Here is a 24701-nt window from a genome sequence, read left to right as displayed (position 1 = left end):
GCTTTTTTTCCTCTGGCAGGGTGCCACACTGTAACAACAACCTCAGACGTATAAAGAGTTTCAAAGCAGATCTGATTATGTGGCGAGCAAGCTGAAAAAGGACCCAGAACTAAAAATACACGGTGCATGCATCAAGTGAGATAACATCAAGAGGTTACGGATACACATAGTAACTTACACCTGCATTAACTAGAGAGCATCTGATCTCCTCCAGACAGTTTAAAGAACAAGAAAAATCATAAAGCAAACTCTCAAAACTCATTTGATCATTCTCTGTGTAAAAAAAAACTGGTCTTCTTTTGAAGTTGTAGTAAGGACCCAGCTTGATTACCACTTGAGATTGAACAAGATCTGGTGAAAGGTAGAAAGAATTGCTGTTGGCAGGTCTCTTCATTATATCTTGGAGTTGGATTAGATGATGTATCCAGGGTCTTTCTGACAGAGCCACTCTCCTCAGTCTGGATTTAACCCTGTATGTTCCACTTTCACTTCACCGCTGCATCTGGGAGCCAGCTGCAGCTCTTTGTATACAGTGTGCGACTGCGTCTGAGTCTGATTGGGGTCACTGGAGGGTCTGTCTCATTCAATATGCAGCTGATTGACCGACTGGTAGGTCACAAAAGTTCCAACAGGCAGGGCCTACGAAATCGTGGAAATTAAACTTTGAAGATTGCTCCGCTCATGTAGATGACAAAATGCACTTGAAACAAGTTAGTCATGAAGACATGAAGAGATTGAAAGCTATTGAGCTGTCACAGGCAGCTAACGTTGATGACATCTCATCAATGTGAGTTAGTTTGTGAAACACATGAAATTCATTGCTGTCATTCAACATTAAGTGGAATTGTTTGAGAATATGTTACGTATTAAAAACTCTTTGGTGTGCTGCAAAAGAAAAAAATACCGTGAGTAACAAACTCAAAGATTACAGAAAGGCAAAGTAAACAAATTGTTCTCTTTTTTTTTTTTTTGCTAAAAATGCTTTATTGGACAAGGAAGATTACAAATCTGATCCCTTGATGGTAACCATCATCCATCTGATTATACAGGCCAACTCTTAAAAATGAATTACCACATGGAAAATATTAGCAACCCGAGAGAGGAGAAAAAAAAATACAAATGATAAAAACATAAGAAAATATCAAGCCTGCCGAGAGACAAGTTTAAAGCACCGAAAACTACATGCACGACAAGACGATTAAAAAGAGTAAACGTAATGTTAGGACAGAATAAATAGACTAAACATGACAAATAAAAATGTTTCCTAGACGTTCAGGAAGGTTAGGGTTGCATATCCCAATAAAAACATCTTTAATGCTGATCTGTTTTGCAGACCGTTTCTCCAACTACTGGACCGTATCAGTGTAACATATAGACAAGTGAGACAAGAAGCAGGTGTGTGTGTGTGTGTGTGTGTGTGTGTGTGTCCTAATTCAAACAAGACATCATGTGAATTCACTTTCTGCAGACCAAGGCACTCGACTTTTACATCAAATACTTGTGTACACAAAATTTGGAGCAATTGCCACTGCCGCTTGCAAACATATAGTAAAAAGTAACATGTTCTGATTTCAGTAGTGAGTTAAGAGAACTCTAGCAGGTGCAGTAACTTTTTAAATTTGGACATCACCAATACTGAACATTCATTCCCGCCTGTCCAAGTACTGGTCAACAGTACTTTCCATACAAGTCATAATCTTTCAAAGTGTACGTAATCCTTTTGTAAGCAGTCACCATCAGAATATACAGTTATAAAGTTAGTGAGAAATACAAACATCTACGTAAGAGTGCTTTTGTTCGTTCACTTGAAGTACCAATCCAACAGTATACTGACCTCTCCTACTATATTTCACAATCAGAGTGAGTTGAGTTAAATAAAGAACATACAGTTAGAACACTAATGTTATAAGACTAAAAACAACTGAGCCCACTTTTAATGGCCTATGATTGTGCGTAAAAGTGACACAGACAGAAGCCAGAGTGCGTTTTTTTTGACAGTAGATGAGTGGTCCCCACATTAATCCTCTTACACATCACCGTGTTTCCATTATTGTTGGATCCGAGACTCGACCTTTAAACCTTCTCCAGTGATTTATAGTATTCCTTCAGCACGGCCCAAGCCTTTGGCGCCATGAACCCGTCAGGAGGATTCTCTCCCTCGCGAGCCATCTTGCGCATACGTGTGCCTGAGATGAAATCGTAATCTTGATGGCTGCAATTACAACAAAAAAAGAGAGAGAGAGAGGCTTGAGTAACAGACATATTTCAATCAATGAAAAGATGCGTATCATCAGCACAGGAAATGTGAGCCAACAATAACTGCATCGAGGCGAAGGAGAGCAGGCCAGTTAGTATTTATGCAAACACAATCCCAAGTCTCAAAACACAAAAGAAGCTCTTGGAACGTTCCTGCTAGGAATGTCCTGATCAGATGTTTTAACCTAAATGTTCATTAAACATGTATTTGACTCATTGAAAAAAACAGCTGCAGACTACTAAATTTGGCAAGCCTTATTTTTGTAAGCTGCTTGATCCAAATACCGAAGGTCACTGATAGGTTAAAGTTTCTGGTACAATATAAACAGGAGTTAAACTGGGGGAATGCAACTCCTGAATTAATTTGACCAGGACGTCTACAGGTATCAGACACTTAAATTTAATGCTTTTTAAGACCTTTTTAAAATTATTTTTAATCAAATTTAAGACTGATTTTTGGACAAATCATCTATGTATTATTCAAACACTGCAGGTAAGTATAAAGTCAAGCACATATGTGGGCCCATGCAGAGAGTTTTTATGTTGGAATACGGTTGTTAGGGTGAGTTAGCTTGATCTACATTTTTACAAGTAAGTTCAGGTATAAGGTAAAAGAAAATGTGGACTTAAAAAATGATGAATAAATGAAATTAGATAAAATGTGTGTAGCAATTAAGACCTCACCAATTAAATTGTAAGACTACTTGACTCTGTCAAGGTCTAATATATAAGAAACTGACTTTACTGAATTTAAACTTTCTGAATTCAAGACTTTTTAAGGACCTGCAAAGATCTTGAATTTGATACCATCAGCGAGAGAGAGGACATATATCCCTGTTGGATTTATCGGAACTAAAAAAAACTCACGGTTGTACAGTGGTGTTACAGAGTGGAACTCTTTCCTGCACATATGATCTTTGGCTGATTACAGAGAGCACATAAACCTGCCAGACATGTTTGATTTTGACCTGTCATCAAATCACTCACAGAATAATGTTGACTAGTGACAACACGTCTGCCATCAAGGAGAGCAGCGCTGCATCAATAGCAGGCTGAGAAAACACAGTAAAATGCAGTACAGATCATCTTGATTTTAGCCAGCAACGCCTGGATCGGAGCCCAATCCCGCTCGATATGTGTGGGAATACATATATCAGTATACTCTACATTTCATGTGCTGGCCATTTCTGGCATCTGCTTTATAAGTAATGCCTCACAAATCACTCTGTGGCTGCAGAGATGCTTTTACAATCCAGTAGGAATCAGCTGAGTATGAGACCATCTGAAAGATTTTATGTCAGGATTATCCTGACCAAAATAACAATTCACAATACTATCACAATAACCTTCAAAATATGCTTAAACTCTTAAAATGGCACTAAAACATCCTGGAATCACTTAACCTTACATTTTGTGAAGAAACTAAAATTTTTCAGACATGATGCAGCAGCACAGAGGAGGAGAAACTTTCCACCATAAGGCTCCTTTTGTGCTTGGAAGAAGTGAATTTACAGCTGACAGATACTTAATATGACAGTCTCTGGCTTTTGTTTAATATCTAGTGTCACCAAAATGTTGTTGCACATTTCCGGTCCTTTGTTATCGCCATTAGCTTGTTTACTTTATTACACGAATGCCACTGTCACACTGAACGTCCCACTGAGCCCCGTTCTAGCTTTAAATGAAAAAAGAAAAGAAAAAAAGAATAATTAAATATTGTGATTAAACCAACAAATCTGATTCAGCTGATTAGGTACTGCCCTAATGTTTTCTCTCACGTAAAAATTACCTAGAAATAAGAAATGTTGTGTTTTTGTTATCTCAGAATGAGCCATTTATATCTACAGGGGGAGCAGGTCCTCGTTTACCGATATAGCCACATTCAAATCCATGTTTTTACAGTAGCCCCACCAAACCAAACACTGGCTTGGGCCATTTGTGGTTTTGCATTTTCACATCAGCCACTGCAGTCAGCAGCCACTCCGTGACAAGAGGTATCTGAAAAACCCAGATTTTTTTAAGGTGCTCTTTTTTATTCAGTGTTTTTCTGGTTTACATCACAGGGTCCATTTGCTTTGGAGAGGAAGAGACTTCTGTGAATAATGTAGCTCTGGGTAAAAACCTCCTGAACATCTGGGGCTGAAATTATCAGAGAAAAAAGCTGACCACAGATTAGTAGGTGCTAGGTCAGCAGCCTAACATGAAATGCTAAATAGCATCGCAGAAGCAATGATCTGTAACGTGAAACTGCTTTATTCAGTTTTTTAGCAGTTTAAATCACCAGGTCTATTTGTTTTGGAGAGGAGGAGACCTCTGCAGACAATTCAGCAAATGGCTTCTGAATGTCTGGATCAGAAATAAGGTGAGCACACATTAAGTTATCAGATAAAAAAGGTGAGCACACATTTGCAGATGGTGGGCAGGCAGGCCATCTGTGGCAGCGTGACCAATGATACACAGGAGGGCTTTTAGTGTCCCCTACACTCGCTGGTGCTCTTGGAGGAGGAAAGAAGTAATTTTAAAGGATGTGTTTTTATAACGAATCAACCCATATCTGTTAAAGGATTTTAATTTTTATATGATACACTTAAGTGCCAAGATTTCAAATATTTATGCCACACTCTACCGACAGATTAAGGCACAGTTTTCCTTTAAAAGCAGAAAATCTCTGTTCTAATTCTTTGTGACAGAAAACAGCCAAAACCGCTATTCAATAAACAGACAAAACCCTGACTGCTAGTTAAAAAATCTGTAATATCACTTTAGGAAATCACACACTATTGTGTAACATCACCACGACCAAACTATCTGTCTGCATGCCGTGACACACTTCACATTCAGCACTGATCGGAAACTCAAATACTGTCACAAAGCTTCTTTCCGATAATCAGATTTTAGATTTCCCTCACCGAACATTTTTCAAATATCCCTATGTCTCCACCATCCTCCCTCTATGATAGACTGCTTCTCTCTGCACGTTCACTTCAGAAAAGATATGAACGACTTTGTTTGAAGCGAGCAGCCAAAGGACACTCTTCATCTTAGACCGGTGCTGAGCGGAGCGCTGGCACGAGTTCATCACATCTTCACTAGCCTGGTCTATAAATTACCGTCAGGGATAATCAAGACAGTTTCAGACATCTTGTTAGCAGACATTTACACTTATCCCCACTAAGCTGACAGTCAGAGAGGGTCCTGCTGATTATGAAGTCCCATTTCTAATTGCTATCACATGACGGAGCACATTGTGTTGCTCTGAAGCTGTGAAGAAGACCTAGCGGTTCACATGGCGTGAGGTAAAAGAGCTCCAGGCAAATTCTTCCGAGAACATTTTTATACAGTGTCCAATTAGAAACAGCTTGCTGTGATCCGAGCCATTACGCTCTGGAGGAAGATTGAGGGGTATTGCTGGTGATTAGGAGAAGCATCCATATTCCTCCTGAAATTTGGCACGCCGCTGTCAGCGTGCATGAGAGAATGGAATGCCATAAATCTAGACTGAGTGACGACTACAGACTTTGGAAATCCAGTAACCATCTTGCATTTCTCTCTCTAGCTTTAGCCTGAAGATGATATCAAGCCACTGGATCAATGAGACTCTATAAAAAATACAGTATAGTGTGTTTTACTGGAGGGAAGGATTTACTGATTTTGAATAACACTCTAAAAATAAGTTTGAAAGTTCAGTGAAGGCCAATGGGATGGTTGTTCATGTGTTGATACAACTACAAAGCAGATTACACAGTGTGCCAGTATAAGCCTTTTATCTGCATTCGAACCTGCACTAAATTATTTTGTAGTTTGCCTGCAATTGTGACACATTATTTTTTTCTGCATATATTTATGGTTTTCTGTCTTTGAATTTGCATCCTTTATAACTGTTTTTTTTTTCTGGATTTCTATTAGGGCTGGGTGTCATTCAAGAAATTATGATACCCGTACAAAAACCTGTACCTGTAAAGTGATACCGATACCAATAAAGTACTTCCTTCGATACCCATAATGTGAATTGAGTGGCATGTTGTACAGCAATACTTTCAAATGCTGAACTTCATCAAACGCGCTGCGCTCGACCTTATCACATCACACACTGTATGGGTTATAACATTAGCTAACTTTAAGCTCCGTGTCAGGGACAGTTGTGAGGGTCCGCCCAGCCATTCACACACAGTGGCAGGGCTAACTGATAGCATCAAACGGCTATCCTAACAGTTCCTGTCAGGTTTTATGACAGAGGCGAGCCGTGTCGGTGTCACTGTGAGTTTGTTGAGACCATTTAGTGGCTCGGTGTTGGATGTTAGCCGCTGCCGCTGTGTTAGCACATGCAAAGTGGGCAGACAGTGAGCCGACTCTTTGCCCTGAGGAAAGCAGCCCCAGCGATGGCAGCAACAGAAAGTTTGCTGACCCAGCGGGGAGTCGGAACAGTCCAGGATCACACTTGTGGCGCAAAAAAGATTGTATACAGGCACTGTTTGACTGGAGACGTTTGGACACCCAGCCCTAATTTCTAGATCCTTATTTTTCACACTAGTCCTCATGAATATACCACACTGCCTTTCACTACACATTTGCCTGTGTATGTGAAAAAAAAAAAAGCTTTGAATCCTTGAATTTAGGCTGATGATTTACTTTTGTCAATAATTCAGACTCACAGTTACTGGTATTGTTACAGAATATCCCCCCATAAAAAGTCTTGATCATCCCTCCTCCCTTATAAATACATGATAAACTTTTTATCACTATGTAGAAAACAAGTGACATTTAACCGACACCAGGTATTTTCATCATGAACTGATTAAAAAGTTTCAAACTCAGAGTAGGTAACTTTTTCTTTTCTTCGCATCTGCTTGTGTCACAATCTCAAAGTGAGAGGAAGCTAAAAAACTGTTTAGTCATATTTTAAGTAGCACTAAATGTACTCAATGTTCTCAATCAACAGTTCAGTTTGGACCCAACGTCACAAATATGCATCATGGAAAACAAAGCAAATCTTCTGATTAGTCTGGCCATATTCAGTTTTAGCATTCCTGACTAAACACAGCTGAAGTTGCATAACGTGATGGTGAAGGCTGCATCAAATCCGGACAAGAGGCAGTGAAACTGCATGATATTTGTTAGTCATCATGTGCGGTGTTCATACACAGACTTTAATTAATGGCAGGTCTCTGTAATTTTTGAGCAACATCAAAGCACGGACTAATCCACAAAACCTTTTAACTCAATAGGAAAGAAAAACAATTCCTGTTATTGTTGGCTTGGTGTTTTGCTGAAGATAGAAGAGAAGAAGGACGGAAAATGGATGAAAGATTTTTTTTTTTTAAACAAGACAAGGCTAATGAGTAATTAATTTAGAGAATGTAATTTCTGTTTAGGCTGCTGGTTCTAAATCAACAAATAGGCAATTTAATTTAGTGTGAGTGAGCAATGAGACTTCAGACTCAAACTATTTTTGGATTTCATGACCTTAATAAAACTTAAAGACCATAGGATCCAGGATGAGACACGGGCTTTAAAAAATTGAGCATAACATAAACAAGTACTCACTTTTTGGGGTCATAAAAGTCCATTGCTCTTTTGACCTTGTTGTAAGCAGCGACCTTAAAAGGTACGATCTCCAAGGTGATGAGGCCTGGAGCCATGGTGAGGACTTTGGCGCCATGAGTGGGCTCGTACAGGTCTTTCCCTGTGGCAGGGTGGGGCATGCCGGCAGGGTCACGGCCCACGATGTAGAAGTTGGCTCCAGCCACCATTCGAGCTCTGCAATGCCACTGAACCTGTGGACGAGGAAAAAAGGAAGAAAAACTATAAACACAAGTGAATAAAGTTTAGAAAAGTGTGGAATTTCTGTATTCTTGTAAGGCTGTGACGAGTAATAGCATTTTAATGTTTTACAATGTATTTTGTACAATAAAGACTGTTAATTTTAATAGGCTTGGGGCGGTATCTACTTTTTTATACCTTCATATCTTGCTTTCTATTCACTAGTTATCAATAACATAAATCTCCACATTACTCTTCGACAGGCACAACAATTTCTTTACTTTAAAATTAGTTACACTTATGCTACTGTCATTGGGTTTTTGCCCATGCAGTTTGTATATTTTAAGGATCTCAAGATGGAAGTGGCAGGTTTTATTGTGTTGCTTAAGGACATTGTGGCAAAATGAACACTAGAGAGACACTTTGAGTAGTTTTCGGTGGGGAGGCTAAGGGTACATGTTGTTTTTAATGAGTAAACAAGGTCAGAACAATGATACTAAAGTTGGAGCTGAGTCTGGTTCCCTAAACCTCCCATTCAGAATTACAAGCTGAGCAAATTCACTGCCTGACATCCACACACAGCCTCCAATCTGCTCTCAATAATTTGCACTGTAGTTTTCCAATTATCCTAAGTGAATGATTAAAAGATTCCCAGCTACACAGCTACGCTCAGTCACACGAAGAGGTTTCGTGTATGGCAAGGAAACACTTAACAGAGCGCCTCAAGACAATTGCAAATCCCTTTTCCTGCCATTTTTCACTCCCAGAAATCTGCAGGCAACAAGTAAATGACAGTCGCCCTCCCTGTGTCTGTTATCATTTCCCAGAGCTACACTCACATTTTTTGTTCCCTGTCAGTTTTGAGGAAAACATAAAAATAAACCTAAAGCACGTAACTGCAAATACAGCCCTCTTGATAATCATTACCTCAGTTGGCCCAGCATACATCATGGGTGAAGGAAAGATGGCAACAATGGTGGAGTCTGGATTCAGGATGCCCTCCTCCAGCACAGCTGCGTGCTGCTTCATCCGCCAAGGCAGCGGCACATCGTCGTCTTTGGTCCAACCTCCCAGTGGGTGGAGCAGCAGGACAGGCCGGCGGTAGCCTCGCTCGATGAGACGCTTGTGGGTGTCCTGCATCAGAAGAGCATGGCCGTTGTGGACTGGGTTGCGGAGCTGGAAGGCAAACACAGCATCTAAACAGAGAGAAAGAGGCAGGGTGAGAAGGGTTTGTAAAACTGCGACCAAACTCATCCGAACACAGCTGTACAAAACAAACAAAAGGCCACAATGTACCCAGAGATAATCAAGCAGCTCAGTGCCCAACCACTGAAACCACATACAATGAGGGACTGAATCACACCAGAGCTTTCTCTGCCACGACTTTCCTACTCTGTGTCCCTTATTTACCAAAGCCTAAACAAAGAATTACAGCACTGAAGTGAGTGGACTACCCATTGTGTCTTCTCCTTTTTTAAGAAAATAAAAGATAGCAGTTTATAAATATTGTGACAAGACTGTCTCCCCAAAAGACCTTAATTCCAGATGCCGCCGCCATTTTAATTTACTTCTGGCGGAAAATAAACAGAGCCATCAGAATTTGGCCCATACCTGCATTCATTTCTTTAAACTTCTGTTTGAGCTCAGTGGGTGTCAGTCGATACTGATCCAGTTCGTCATTCCAGTAGATCTTGTCCAGAACCTGCAGGTCTCCCCCGACCAGCCAGTCCCCACTTTCCATCACCATCTGAAATAGAAGTCGCAGTGATCATGACAAGGAACACAACTCAAACACAATCCAGACTTAAGACACTGTGGTCCATAAAAAAAAAAGTCACTGTGCTGCAACCAGGCCAACGTGAATTCTTATAAAACTCTCAAGTTATTACCCAGTTGCAAAAGGGCCACACCAGCATAAATCAAAGTCTCCGTGTGTCATTAAACAGTCAACAAAACTCTGGCAAAGCCTCTCCTCTGCACTTGGCTTTGTCTGCTACCTTAATTTCAATAACAGGCAAAAAAAAAACAGATTGTGTTCCACAATAAAACCTGGTGATGAGTCTGGAGAGAAATTTTCCTCTCAAGAGATTAATCCAACAATCATGTCACAGAGCTGCTCAGGATCCAGGCGAAGGCTGCTATTGTTTCAGGCGATATCTTTCGTCTGCCTCTTGTGGCATTTATGAGACCATAGCTAGAGTTACTGAAAAGACTGGCCTGTGTGATGTTAATGTGATAAAAAGTGACAATTCTCTACAGGCAATAAATAGAGCACAGCTCCAGCACTGAGACAGAGAGAACTTAAAAAAGCCAAGAAACATAAAGTGTGGAAGCATTGTAAAAATACATTTTTGGAAGTTGCTAAAAAGATGTCATTTATTTATTAACATCTAATTTATCATGTTAAAAAAATACAAAAAAAACCCTCTGATATCCATACATTACAGACTGATTTCAGTTTGATCTGGCAAGCTTTCCATAAAAATCAGAAAGTTGTCAGCAGCAGTGGTGTCTACGTGATGTGATCAATAACCACTTGGCTTCGTCGCCAGACTTTTTTAAGATCATGTCGTGATTTGTTTTCCACACTCAATTAATCCAACCTGTCCGCTGCTGGCCTAAGAAGAGTCATCATGATGCTTAACAGTCTTTTTCTTTGGAGAGATCAACGGCATAGACGAGTCGCAATTTATTTTCCTAACATAAGTGCATGGAAAATATAATGTCTGCATGGATACATCAAAGGAGCAGGTCTACACGTACACATGTGCTCTGTTTAACCGTTGTAAGTGCCCCAGGACTTTGCATGTGAAAAGGGCCCTGGCCAAATAAACACACTACACCATGGTTTCCGATGAAGGGGGCTCCTGTCTGACTGACGGACAGGTAAACAGGAAAAAGTGGATTAACTACATGTAATATGGAGCAGGTCGTCTCTAGTTGGGAAAGGAAAAAAAAAAATCGTAGCTACCCGCGCAGAGGTGTGCTGACAGACTGGCTCCGGCGCGAGGAGTTAAACATACACTTATGTATACATACACACACTCTTTAATGAGTGACACCCTAATCATGGCAAGCTGAACACACATATTCAGCTGTGGCAGGTTAAGAGTGGATAAAGAATGACAGTTGTGAAAATACAGAGTGAAAAGCCAGCGCTGAGGCATCAGGTGTTGACACTGTAGAGTTGTGATACTAATTTATGAATCTGGCAGCGCCCTGCATCTTGAAACATATAACAGAGCCAGATTTAATAACGAACAAGGTGAGACAAAAAAAGATATCTGCTGAGATGAAAAATGACTGCTAAGTGGGATGAAATATTGAGACAGCTGCGGTCGAGTGCTCAAGTTAATCTCCATCCAGAATTTTTAGCAGCAAAAGGCTTTGAAATGAGCCAATAAGGTTTAAGGTAAATCTGACCCCAGGGACTGAAATCACTAAATACCTGGTTGGTTACTATTTAGGGCTGCCTCTGTAAAGTCTAATATTTTAATCATCAGTCAGAGACCCCTCACTCAACTAAGATTATCCAAATCGAGCAGCTGAGTGTGTGTCAGTCAGAGTGCAGTGTATGTCTAGGGACGTTTCAGTTCCCAGATTTAGTTGCAGGGTGAGCTCTCCTCGCTTTAGCACTGCTCTCAGGCAGCTGCGGACTCAGACTCAGCATTAGTCTGAGTGAGACAGAGGCAGCTGCCCAGAGGAAGAGAAGCTTTGCCCTGTCAGGCTCTGAGATAATATTATCTTCTACCTTCTGCTGAGAAGTCGTGAATTTACAGCTCTCAGCAGCTTAATGTGATACAGTCTCTGGCTTTTGTTTGATATCAAGTAGAATATTGCATATTGCGATGCTGCAAGTACAAGAAGAGGGAGTGGGATGGCACCTGGATCCTGACAGATTATCATAGTTTATAAAAATGATGCACAGTGAGGATACAGACATTTCATACAAGAGACACGTAGCCTACAGCGCAGACCTGCCAATGCGTGTCAACCTGCACTGCATCCGTTAATATGAGTCAGTCGTTTGTAACTGTTAGTAAAGAATCCAGTCTGCAGTGTACTTCATATATTGAAACAAACATTGAAGGAGGATTAAAAAGCCTCCAAACCTCCACATTTGAAAGGAAGCGCTAAGTGCCAATCGAGAGCTGGAACTAAATCACACATCCTACTGTAGATCAGCAGTAACAGCAGTTACCTTATGTACTTGATAGGAGACTAGACTGAACACTGAACTGAACTCTCTCCAGGGGTCTGGCTGGATTCACTGGGATACTTGAATAATTTCCTCTAAAACACCAATGTTTTTGGGCACGATGGAGTCTGCACCACAAGAAATCCAATAACGGACTATTACATAACATAATAAACTGTTAAAAGCAAGGTAAATCTTCTTTCCCAGCAAAGATGTAGCCTGTCTCCCAGTAAGAAACTATAGTTGCAACACTAAGTGCAAACCTTTTTTTTTTCTAAATCAACTGGTGGTTTTTATAGTACTTGATTTTAGGAGGTGCCTGCTTCCTACTTGACTGGTCCATTTTGTGTGCATAAATAATATTAGATAAATACAACTATTTAAAACAATATCTGCAGTTTTCAATACTACATTTCTTTTAAAGGTCATGGAATAACTGCCCCCGCATGCAAACATGCCCCCCACGGCAATCCTTTGTTCCACAGGAAACACTGAATCCTGAAAACAATGGGACTTAAATTAGCCAGACAGATTAGCAACTTTTAAAAGTAACCTTGCACTCCCAGTCCACGCAGATGGATTTATAAAAAGGCAATCTGACAACTATCTTTGTAACACCAGACCGCTCCACTCTTTTCTAGCTACAAGCCAGTGCCACTTTCCGCAGGGTGTGCAGGATCATTTCAGGACGTTATCTCGCCACTGAGTCTACCTGAGCCCCACAGCAGTCGATAGGACACAGATGGAAACAATTCCCGGGTATATTTGGAGAAGGGTTGGGTGAGCGGAAAGGTGGAAGCTGGCAGGGATTCCACAGCCTGTTGGGCTGAGCAGCACAATCTCAGAACGCATTTGGTGGAGGCTGAGCGAAAGACTCAGCATCCAAATATAACACCTGCAAAATGAGGGTGGACCAAAAAGATCAAGTGATTATACTGGGCGTCCTGACAGACTGTGAGAAAAGCTCCACTCCGCCACCTATTCAGTCTTTCCATAAGCAATGTGAAGAGGCCAGCTCGGATCTGTGTTCTATCAGTGCCGAAGCCAGGGAGGCCGTTTGCTTTCGCATGCAGAGTGTTTATCACATAGTACACTGAGACAGACCGCCTGCAGCTCTGTGATGCTGCTCAGTACTTTGACCACAGTTGAACTTTTGGGTTTTCTATAAAATTTCTAACATACTACATTCTACATAGTAAATTCAGTTTGCAGAGAATAAAATTTACCTTGATGTAGGGGTGGTCCTTGCAGGTGGTGCCCCACTGGCGAGCACATCGCTCTTCTTTACGGTGTTCATAAAACTCGGGGTTGCGAAGGATGGCTACTCGTCTGCCTTCATAGACCAAGGCCATAGCTGTCACGCCATCTAAACGCTCTTTATCTGCAGTAGACACTGGCAGCACCACAGGCACTGACAGGTTGATGACGCCGCCTAGGACAATGGAAAACCAAGAGCATTTCCATGAGGGGAAAAGGCACATTTATGCAGAGAGAAAATACATCAGGGCTGCAATTGACTATTATTTGCATTATCAAGTATTCTGCTGGTCAATTGCTGAATAATAAATTCACCATTTTGTCAAACAAATGTCAGAAAATAGTGAAAAATGCCTGCTATTATTTTGTTTACTTAAGTCAAAAGGTAGCATATCTAAATTGCTTGTTTTGTTTTGTCCAACCAAGTGTCCATACCCAAAGAAACTCAAACTACCACTACACTACTAGTTCAGGGATGTAAAACGAAATAAATAAAATCCTTCTACCCTAAGTATGACAAAAACGTGTAAAATCCTCACATTTTCGAAGCTAAAACAAGAGAATATTGACATTTTCGCTTGAAAAATTACTGACACTGCATTTATACTGATGACGCCTGCATTTATATAACACTTTTCCAGTCTTAGTGCCCTGACACGCCAAGCCAACGGTCAGCCGTTGGCAAATGTCAGGCTGTCTGTGAGCATCTGTTGCCCTAGCTTTTGCTGTGTGTCCGCCACTGTTGGCACTAATTGACCCTTGTCTGCTTTTTTCCGGCCAATTCAGTATGTTGAATCAGCGTCAGAGATGGTGGAGCCTGTCGGTGAATCAAATTATTCTGTTTGGCAGTTCGGCACATTTCACAAGAAGAGAAACAGAAGTGAGGAAAGTAAACAAAATAAGTCAAAAGGGCATGAGATCAAAACAAACTTAACAAGTATGATGTTTTTTGGTTGTTCTTTTTGACACTGCACGAAAAATATTCTTTGTTCTTTCAACATCGGGTTCTGTTGTTAATGTGCTAACTGGCTAACTGGTGTCTTGAATTCGTCCTGTTGGTCTTCAGTTTCTCTTTTATGAAAAGAAATACAGACTACAGCCGTCTGCTGTTATGGAATTATTCCCTCTCACGCAGGTTCAGAGAATACGTGATAGTTGGCCAATGCCTGTAGTCTTTGTAGTGTGTCTTTTTGGCCAAGATACAGACAACGAAAGACAACCCAACAGTCAGCCTTTGTCACCAATAGCTCTGTGATGTCGATCTAGTGTGTCTGGGCCTTAAGGGGCCACTCAAAGCTCTTTCCAACACAGGCATAATTCACTCATTTGCACACACATTCATAAACTGGATGCTGAGGGTACCACCTAAACATTCACACACACTCCCACATCGATGACACGGCCACTGGGAGCAATTTGGGGTTCAGTATCTTGCCCAAGGACACAGCCACCGGGAGCAATTTGGGGTTCAGTATCTTGCCCAAGGACACTTCGACATGTAATCTACAAGGGCAAGAGATGAAGCCACCAAACTTCTTTTCAGAAGACGTCAGCTCTACCTCTTGAGCCACAGCCCAGCTCTGCTATGAAGCAACACAGTCCTGCCACTATTTTTAAGCTATGCTACTGACTGCCTGTTGGTGACATTAACATTAAGTGAAGAAAATGACTGCAAACCAGCAAACATGAATGTGAGGGAAATGAAAGGAAATGCATTCAATGCAATTTTTAGCCTCAAGGATGGACACAATGTGTTTTAATGGGGAACACTAAATGTAAACATAACTTGTGCTTGTTTACAAGACAAATCCACAGGGTGCCTTTAATATTGGATAAACGATCCAAGGAAAAGAACATAAAGGATCCCGATGCAAAGCACTGAGGCACACAGAGCAGACATCATTCAAAAAGCAGGTTAAAACGTTCAAAGGTTACTCGACAAAACAGCTCAACCATTCTGATCAAATTTCCATTCTGTACCCCTTCAGGCTAAATGTGGGATATACAGCTAAACCAAAGGCTACAGTGAGTCTTCAAGGCTGCAATTTAAGAAGCTAGAGGAGAAAAATCCCCTCTTAAGCTAAGCTGGAGCTTGACCCTCTTGCAGTGACAGCGCTCTGTTGGCGCGTTCATTTTGCCGTCCAGGTTGATGAAAACGTTTGGACCGGCACGCTTTTCACATCAGATCAATTGCAGTGGAAACAGGAGGGGAGGCTGACTGTTTCTGCCCCCACCTACCCCTGGACCCTCTTCTCGTCCCCTCTGTCACAGTGTAGAGCTTACAGCTGGTTCCAATAAAACACACACATACACACACAACCAAGACTGCCAAATGTCCGGGCGAGAGACACACACAAGCCTGGATTTTGGTCTCTGTTTATTTCTTCAGACTATTTGATTAGTCAAACATGAAGTTTTCTGCTTCCCAACCAGTTTTAGTGTTAGGCTGCGATCAGTCCTTTCACAGTGATATCATTCTTGCACTGTCAAATCCCTGGAAGGAAGTGAAAATGGACAAATGGTGGTGTGTGGTGTCAATCAATACACAAGCCTCTTCCTCTGCGTCCCTTTCCCTCCGGACAAACAGGAAAAGTGGAATCAAGACTTTTCGCATCAATATATATTTTTGCCTCCGTCTCTCCAGACAGTTCAGTTTCTCAGGCAAGCTATGTTTCTGAGGAAAGACCTTAAACCATCAAGTTGTAAGAACTTGATGGTTTTATCCTTCAGTGAGGACAGCAGTTGTAATATATACCTGTCAAAATCTGAAAAATGAAATACAGCCTATGTTAACTTTCAATTTATTTTATGTATTTTTCCTTTTACTGCAAGTGTAGCAAAATATTTGGCGTCACAACACACAACTGAGGTCTGAGTGGTCGTATGGGCAATAAAAGTAAATTGACTTTTTCTTGGAATTTCAAACAATACAAGAGAAATTGCTGTAATTACACCAAGAGACTCTACACCCAATGTGATATTCGTTCTCTGCAAAGTGCCAAAAAAGCAAAGACATTCCTGAGACTTGGTTTTCAGCTGGACTTATTACTTCACCAACATGATATACAACATCATCATTCTTAAAATTCTGCATCTAAATCACTCCTGAGTATATAAATCTGTCATTCTGACACCTGGCTAAGCTGTACATCACTGCTGTATAATGGAGCACTTCTTAAGCATGTCAGCCTGCAGGAAAAAAGCTAATTTAAGCCTCTTAGCACATCCAGCAGTAAAACATATGCATTGCAGTTTGCAGGGACACATGCAGGGAGTATTTGTTAATTTAATTTAACGCTCCATTTGATCAGTGCTCAATTTTTATTGGAATATTAAAGTTCTAAAAATGTTAGAGGGGAACACAAAGAGCTATAGCCAGGGTCCCCTAACATTATTACAAATGAATTTTTAAAAATTTTTTGTCCATAATATTTTACTCCATTTCCAAGACTTTATTGAAGCTGCTTAAAATAGGTAGGCCAGTATTAAACAAGCACTTCCCAGGTATTTGCAGATGAGCAAACTGCTAGAACTTGCTATCTTTATCGCTTGTTAGACATTCCCGCCGCCAACTAGGCACATATGCCAATAGATCAGACCGGCACATACGAGTCTCAGCAAAATGTCAAGGCCACACCCCTTTTTGGGGGATAGAAAGCCCAGGATCCTGTAGATGTAAATGCAATTTGACATTTGTTGGCTTAGGTTGATCCCACTCATGTCCCTTCACTGTTCCCCTTTTCTAAGATCAATGATCCAACACAGTGGCCCGATATTACTTATCCGGACATCTACACATGTATAGATATCTAGATCATGATACCTTTGACTGAATCACCAGGTATCGTTAAACTTAGTGTTGTCTGTAAAAAGACAACCGGTTAATAGCCAACTGTTTGATCTATAGGCTAAGATTTAGCTGGACTCGACAGTCTGATGCTGTTATACTGTATGACTGTACTCAGAGTGTCTACAGATATCAATCAGACATTTAAATTTAATGCTTTTGAGTACCTTTTTAAGATAATTTTTAACCAAATAACCAATAACTGCCCTTTTCTATATCTCTGCTACATATCTCAGCAAAGATGAGATCCCATTTTGATCATAGTCTCAATGAGGGAAAGGAAAACAAAACAGTTCTTGTCAGAAAAAGAGAGAATAAGCATATTTCTGAAAATGTTGAGCCATTAAATTTATATAATAGCTTATTTAAATTTTTATGGATTATCATATCATAATCATATATCACATTTGATTTACTTGATAGTGGGTGGTCAAATTTGGTGCCCTTTATACTGACCTCAAGATGTGATATGTGTACAATGTTTTGTATATCGACAGTATATAAAATATAGTCGATGGTTTTGTAAATTAAAGTTTTCAGATTTCTGATCTTATTTTTTTAATTTTCAGACCCCCTTAAAGACCATCTGTAGATCACAGAGACTCACTACATTGAAAACCTATTAACATCATTTAAAATTCAAGTAAAAGACAGTATACGGGTCAGTGGTAGGTTTAAAGGTTTGAAACATAAGACACATGGAATTTAACACAAAAGAGCTTGACTCATTTTGACAAAAATACATTAAAAAGTGGATAAAGTAAAAAGTTTAAGACCATTTAATGACTTTTAAGGCGTGATATTTGTAAAATTAATTTTATGACATTAAAGACTTTCACAGAGATTTACAGACTTATCTGACTAGAGAGACATTTATTAAGACATTTTAAGACTTTATGAGGACTTGCAGAGACCCTAGTGATGGAGCAGCCTCCCACTCAAGCTATTCATCAACAGTAATTGTCACCAGCATCATTTAGCAATTTAGCAAACTGACAGTGAATATTTACACATCTTATGTGCCTCAAATCTCAGTGTGAAAGCCTTAGTTAACGCAATACTGTTAACTGTTAACAGTTTTTCTGCATTTTCCTGTTTCTCTCCGTATATGACTGTTTCTTATCCCCAAAAAAGGGCGCAGCACTGGTTTTTAAAAAAGTAATATGAGGAACGTATGTTGTGTAAGTTTTGACATGTTTTGGGCTTCTTCACTGACATATTTTAAACATTAGCCAAAACAATGTATATTCAAAAATTTCTCAAAACATTCTGCTAACTCCAAACCACTGCCAGGTCTGGGGAACAGTTTTACAAATTTCATAACCTCCTCAGGAATTTCATGACCGTGGGAACCCTGCACAGCTGACAGACATTTGAGATTCAACTCACAAAATTATACAGAACTCATAAATTCATTAATGTCAAATGACAGACATTTATAAATTAACCCTATGGCTAAGAGCTAAAAGGACACGTTAAGTGAGAGGACTTCTTGGTGCTGACAGTGCTCAACTTCTAGTATATATGGAGGTATAGTTTGGGTGGGAGAGATGTGTGCTGATATCCAAACAAAGCCATCAACTGTTTCTCAATAATCCATTTTGTGAGCACTCATCTCCATCTAGTGGCATCTTTGAGTACAGCAACATAAATTTTACAAAGAAATATCAAGATTTTCTTCTACTTAAAACATAAATGACATCTTACCATCCAGCAGACAGTCAAAATGAAGACACTGCAAATACTCTCTCTCTCTCATAAAGCCATTCAGAGGAGTGGCCCAGCCTTCAGCCAGCACCTGCACCCACTGCATGTCCACCTGAGGATCACACACGGTCATATACATTAGGTTTACATACAGACCAACAACTTATATATGCATGTATCGGTGAAGAGATAAATTATTAATAACTGGACAATATATACAAAGGCTATCAACAGTAATCTAGCTTCATTTATTTATTAAGATTTATCAAAATCAGAAGCACCTTCCCAATCTGTACAGCAGGCAGAGTCTCTGCATCAGCCTTAGCCAGGTCCAGTTTGTTCTCCTGAACGTACAGTTCTTTCACTTCATAGGATGCATCAACAGGGACTATATCCTGCAAACAGAATATGAAATCATTAGAAAACATCCTGGATAAATAAGACTTTGGTGACGTTTACTAAATATTGATATACATAATACAGTGTAGATGGAGTCACATCAACTTGCATGCAAACATGAGGCTTCACTGCCCCCTTGTGGCCAATAGAGGGATGACGGCACGGGTTTTAAGTCAAGACTGTGAGCCTTTAACTGTCTCTGTGATGACAGATATTCGTTCAAATGGACAATAAAAACCAACAGCAGCTGATTCTTTACATAATTAACATATTAAACATGTCAAAGCAGGATATTTCTCCCCCCTCACCCTCTCCTGCAGCAGGTCCACAAGCTGTTGTATGCACTCATTCACACTGCAGGAGTCGGTCTTCAGCACCAGCTCTGGGGCCTCTGGCTTCTCGTACTCTGAGTCAATGCCAGTGAAACCTAAAAGATAAAGGGATTTAAAACAGTCTGAGCTACTCAAAGTGAACAGCTTATGTTTGCTCTGTTTCCATTATTGTATGCATTTTGAAATGAACACAACACTGGTAAACCTTTTCTCTTAAAATACCATTAAATCAATGATCATAACTAATAGCTACTGTATCAAAACTCCTAACCATAGAATCAAAAATTACTACATTAGTGGGTTTAGCAGTGTAGTAATCAGAGAACAGTGATTCAAGTTATAATTCTTCGTATTTCTTGGGGATTAAGTGGAGCTTCTGAGAACAAAGTCAGGACTAACTCAACTACTAAAGACAGAAGAGAGACTCTGACAAAGGCCAATCAGCACACAAAACTCAGGAAACTGGGTCAAGATCTTATCACTGCAAAGAAACAGCATGTTGCACCACAATGTGATAAACACACTTCCTCTGATAGCGATGCATCAGGTTTACTGTCATGTCATTTCTGTGTAATGTGGCAGGAAGCAAAGTCTGCGGAATTAAGGTACTTTACGTAACCTAGACAGCAGAAGTCCTACTGATGAAAATGTAAATGGGCTGTAGATATTCATACTGAGCTACAGAATACTCCTGTAGATTTGTCCTCAGGTTTGAGTTTAACAACCAAGTATCATAATGATTTATCATGATAATGTAAAGTTAGCCCATGCTGTGCTCACACTGTAAGTGACAAAGCAACAGTGTGGCTGCACCATTATCCCTGAGTCACCGTTAGAGTGCAGCAAGAAAAAATATCCACTCTCATCAGTTAAAAGTACGCAAATGCATATATTTGGTGAAAAAGGAGAGCCAGGGAATGTGAACTAAGTCATTTGTAAGCTGTGTGATAAACAAGTCAGGACGTAAGATGGAAACACCAAAAATCTCCCAGCTCCCATCTTAAAACTCACCATCCTACAGAATATGCTCTGCCAATGACTCCATCCACTTAGAGCAGCAGCACCAAAATTACCACAGTGAGCAATCAAACCTCAATCATGTGGACAAAAAGTAGGCCCTTATCTGTGTTATCATACATCAAGAGCATCAACGCTGATAAACGTGTTGCTGCATAAAAACAACCTCATGAGTTGATTGATCTGGTCTCTCTCTGTAAAACAGCTCTCACTGCCTGTACATGTGGGCACTTTGTGGCCACTCATGGGTTTTGCAACATATGCATTTCTGGTCCACAGATATTTATATCTGTGCGCATCTGTTTCATCAGCTTTTTTCTTGTAAAGCAGAATTGCCATTAGTAAAATCTGACTGCATCTCATTAAGGTAAAAGATGCAGGTTACTATGTAACAGATGCCACTGTGTCTCGGTAGTATGAAGTATGAACCCTGTCTTGATCACATAACAGATATAAGTCCAGCACAGGCCGTGGCTCTATTGATGCACTGCATATAAACAGTATTAAACAATACTTCACCTCTTATCTCTCCCGCTCTGGCTCTCTTGTACAGCCCCTTGACATCCCTCTGCTCACAGACATCCAGTGGAGCGTCCACAAACACCTCAAAGAAAGGCAGCCCCGCAGCCTCATGGATCTTCCTGGCATTAAGGCGATCCTGATAAACAAAACCAAATACAGTGAGGTACATGCATGGTTTAAAGAGTTGGTGTAACATAGCATGTTATTAAACTGGTAGTTCTGATTTTTTGAAGTGGGGTACTTATCAACTGAATTAGCGGATGTCAGTTGGCATGCCCCCAGTTTGGAGAAGCGGCATGACTGCTGACACAGAGGCTAAGCAATGTATTGCTATGGATAGGGGGCAGCCGCAAAATGTACTTTAGCCACCAAAAAAATCTTAAGCAGTTTAAGTGTGCGCATAGTGACAGTATTTTCAATGCTTTGCCCTTCTGTCAGACAGCCCATTTCGACAAGAAAGTCGGTTTTAATTCCCTGTCTATGCTCTTGCCAAAGCCACCAGATTCCATTGACAAAAACAGTAGTTTAGGCTCGCTGAGCAAAGGATCTGCTGCTCTACCATTGCCTTGATCAGTTATTTAGTTTTTGTGTGACTCTGGAGGTTAAATCACTGTTTTTCTCAATGGAGTCTGTCTTGGAAGAGAGCAATATAATGGCTTCAGTTCCCAGTCGTTTATCGCTGTCCGAGAGCATGGTGAAGTTGAGAAAATATTCTGAATATAGCACACACTTAAACTTATTTTTTTAGGTGGCTTAAATAGGTTTTGTTGCTGATCCCTCCACAGCAGTAGCTTCTGTGCCTGACTCCAGCCTGCTTCTTCAAACTCGGCGCACAGTGACTGACATCCACTTTAGGCAATACACTGACTATGGATAAGTACCTCATACACCCCCACATCAAAAGAGCCAAACTATCCCTTTAAGGTCACATCAAGTTTGGTTTTCACCTAACAAAAATGTTTGTTTTCTGCTGCCAGAAAGGACATTATTCATTCCAATAACAGACAGTAATGGGAAAAACAAATATGCTGCTAATCACACAGCAGTCCATCAAGGTTATTTTCTTCATTCAAAATTTACATTGTAAAGTCATTTTTTAAATAATAACTCAAAATAGGGAGTTTAGTATGTTTAAAAATCAGGGCAAGAACATTTAAAACCCTTTGTTCAAAACTGTATTATCCCAATCTAACTGGCATCATCAATTTCAGCAGGATAATGATGATGGACAGTGACATGATCAGTAATAACATCATTATTAGCCTGAGATCTGTAAGCAAGCCAAGAATAGATGTGAAATTTACAATGCTGTAAGAACTAGAGAACAGGGAGTATTTAAATATGGTTCAATACATATTGTATAACAGAATGAGAGACAAATTTAATAGAGTATCAGTGGGTTCCAGCCACATTTATCCCTGTGGGCATCCGTGTCTTTCCCTTTCATTCAACCTATGATGCTGTCTTTGGAGAGCCACTCACCCTGCTGTAGGGAGAGATGAAGCTGGCGATGCAGACCAGACCAGCATCAGCAAAAAGCCGGGCCACCTCAGCAATGCGTCTAATGTTCTCTTCACGGTCCTCTGGGCTGAAGCCGAGGTTTTTGTTAAGCCCCTGACGGATGTTGTCCCCATCCAGTGTGTAGCAGGGGATGCCGTGGCACACCAGGTACTCCTCCAGAGCCATGCTCACTGTGGTCTTCCCTGCACCGGACAAACCTTGGCACAGAGGGAAACAACTGCATTATAAAACAGCTAAGAGATGATATACAGATGCAGAGAGGACATTTTGATAATAACACAACCTACCACTCAGCCAAACGGTGCATCCTCTGAACCCTCCTCTTGTGCCCACAACCTGCCCACGCTTGTTTCGGCTGACATGATGGGCTTGATAGGTGACATTAGTTGCGCGTTGCATTCCCTGAAACGATACAGAGTTACTGTTAATTCAGCCCAATTGCCGCCCAGTTTCATACAAGTTTCTAAAAAAAGCCAAAGTTACCATTAACATATTAGGACTTTGGAAAGACTTAGCACGAGAAAGCATCTTCAAAGCAGTTTGAAAATGTGGTTTCTGTTCTGCTCTCACGATGAAAGCTTGGAACACGTATGTAGAACTACTGCTAATTATTTTCACTGACAACTCCCCTCAGATCCGCCCACCATGGCATGTTAGCTATGCCAAGTTTGTGGGGGGGGGGGGGGGCTTTTTCTGTAGCAGCTCCGGAATAGCCTGTTGGAGGCTGTTAGACAGGCTGAGCCAGTTGATGCCTTCAAAATGCACTTAAAGACCCATTTTTATCCTCTGCCTTTGAGATGTGTTTGTCCTGTTTTTGATTCCTTGGGTTTGAACATGATTAAAGTTACTCTTGCTTTACTCATCAATACACTTTTATGCCTCTATGCTTTCAGAAAATGGTGGAAAATACACATTATATCTTATCACAACCAAAGGTGATGTGTTCAAATTGCTTGTTTTTACCTGACAAGCAGTTCAAAACCAAAAATATTCAGTTTACCGTCACGTATGACTTCTAATCCTGCCATTTGAGAATGCTGGACTTCTTTGAAAAATGTCTCAACCTTTGATAAACTGTTATGGACTGATTAATTGCTTAATTAACTAATTGTTTCAGCTCTATATGTCTGTTTGGAAGTATTTTTTGATGTATGTTGGAGGACCACAATATATAGCTGTAACTCTTTTGTCCTTGACTGTACATACTGCAGCTCAGTTAGCATTACAGTGTACATTTAATCAGCAAGCAGGAATCTGTGCAGGCAGCTCGAGGCTACGTAGCAAAAGCAAACAGTATTTTGCTGGCAGTGATGGAGGACCTACCAAGGACAACGTTATCACAGATTTAAATCAGATTCAACACAGTTCATACCCTACCCTTTACTGTACAGTATTTAGCAGTTATCAGATTAGCCACTTTTCAGTCTCGGGCGCTGCTAGCAACCGAGGTTTTAAATGGAACGTTACAGCTAGCATAACTGTAACGTTAACTGTATTAGCAGTATGTAGCTAACTAGCAACCTGTCTGTCCAGTTATACCGTTAGCTCATTGGCAGCTGGTTAGCGGAGGTGGCCAGACGTGATGAATCGATGTGTTGAGTCAACATAACTTGGCAAAAGAAAAAAACTCACCCAGTTCTCGGTAGCGTTACCTAGCTTCTGTTTCTTGTGCGAGTTGCCAGACGTCTCCATGGCAGGCGGCAGTTAACGGTTGCTAGTTCAACCGGCTTCCTCTTTAAGAGCAAACACAACGGCAAACCGTTATGCTCTTTGTTTTGCTAACTCAGGTATGTCGTGTTTGTTAAAGACACACAGTTATCTCCAGTGAATGGAGCAGCCCGGAGGAGCTTGGCACGGCAACCGGGAAGCGCTTCCCAGCAGCCAC

General features: G+C 40.6%; 1 protein-coding gene across 1 annotated transcript; it reads right to left on the bottom strand.

The window, feature by feature from the left end:
• Nucleotides 1–953: 953 nt before the first annotated feature.
• papss1 (3'-phosphoadenosine 5'-phosphosulfate synthase 1) lies at nt 954–24675 on the bottom strand. The gene is made up of 12 exons (XM_050044600.1): nt 24449–24675; nt 23104–23218; nt 22778–23013; nt 21293–21431; nt 19733–19851; nt 19307–19420; nt 19026–19137; nt 13441–13646; nt 9628–9763; nt 8944–9212; nt 7801–8030; nt 954–2212 (listed from the first exon to the last, which is right to left on the bottom strand). The coding sequence occupies exons 1-12, from the start codon at nt 24506–24508 to the stop codon at nt 2074–2076; spliced, it is 1875 nt and encodes a 624-aa protein (XP_049900557.1). The 5' UTR covers nt 24509–24675; the 3' UTR covers nt 954–2073.
• Between the last annotated feature and the right edge of the window lie 26 nt (nt 24676–24701).

The sequence above is a fragment of the Epinephelus moara genome, chromosome 5, assembly GCF_006386435.1.
Source record: "Epinephelus moara isolate mb chromosome 5, YSFRI_EMoa_1.0, whole genome shotgun sequence".
In the NCBI taxonomy this organism is placed as follows: Eukaryota; Metazoa; Chordata; class Actinopteri; order Perciformes; family Serranidae; genus Epinephelus; species Epinephelus moara.
The sequence above is the reverse complement of the archived record's forward strand: the minus strand, read 5'-3'. Positions and strand labels throughout refer to the sequence as shown.

Bases quoted from the DNA above. Each gene is read 5' to 3' on its own strand.
- papss1 (XM_050044600.1), bottom strand. From the start codon at position 24,508: ATGGAGACGTCTGGCAACTCGCACAAGAAACAGAAGCTAGGTAACGCT. The intron at 8,031-8,943 runs GTAATGATTATC...CCTCGTCCACAG, and splicing joins TGTATGCTGGGCCAACTGAG to GTTCAGTGGCATTGCAGAGC. The intron at 2,213-7,800 runs GTGAGTACTTGT...TTGTAATTGCAG, and splicing joins GACTTTTATGACCCCAAAAA to CCATCAAGATTACGATTTCA.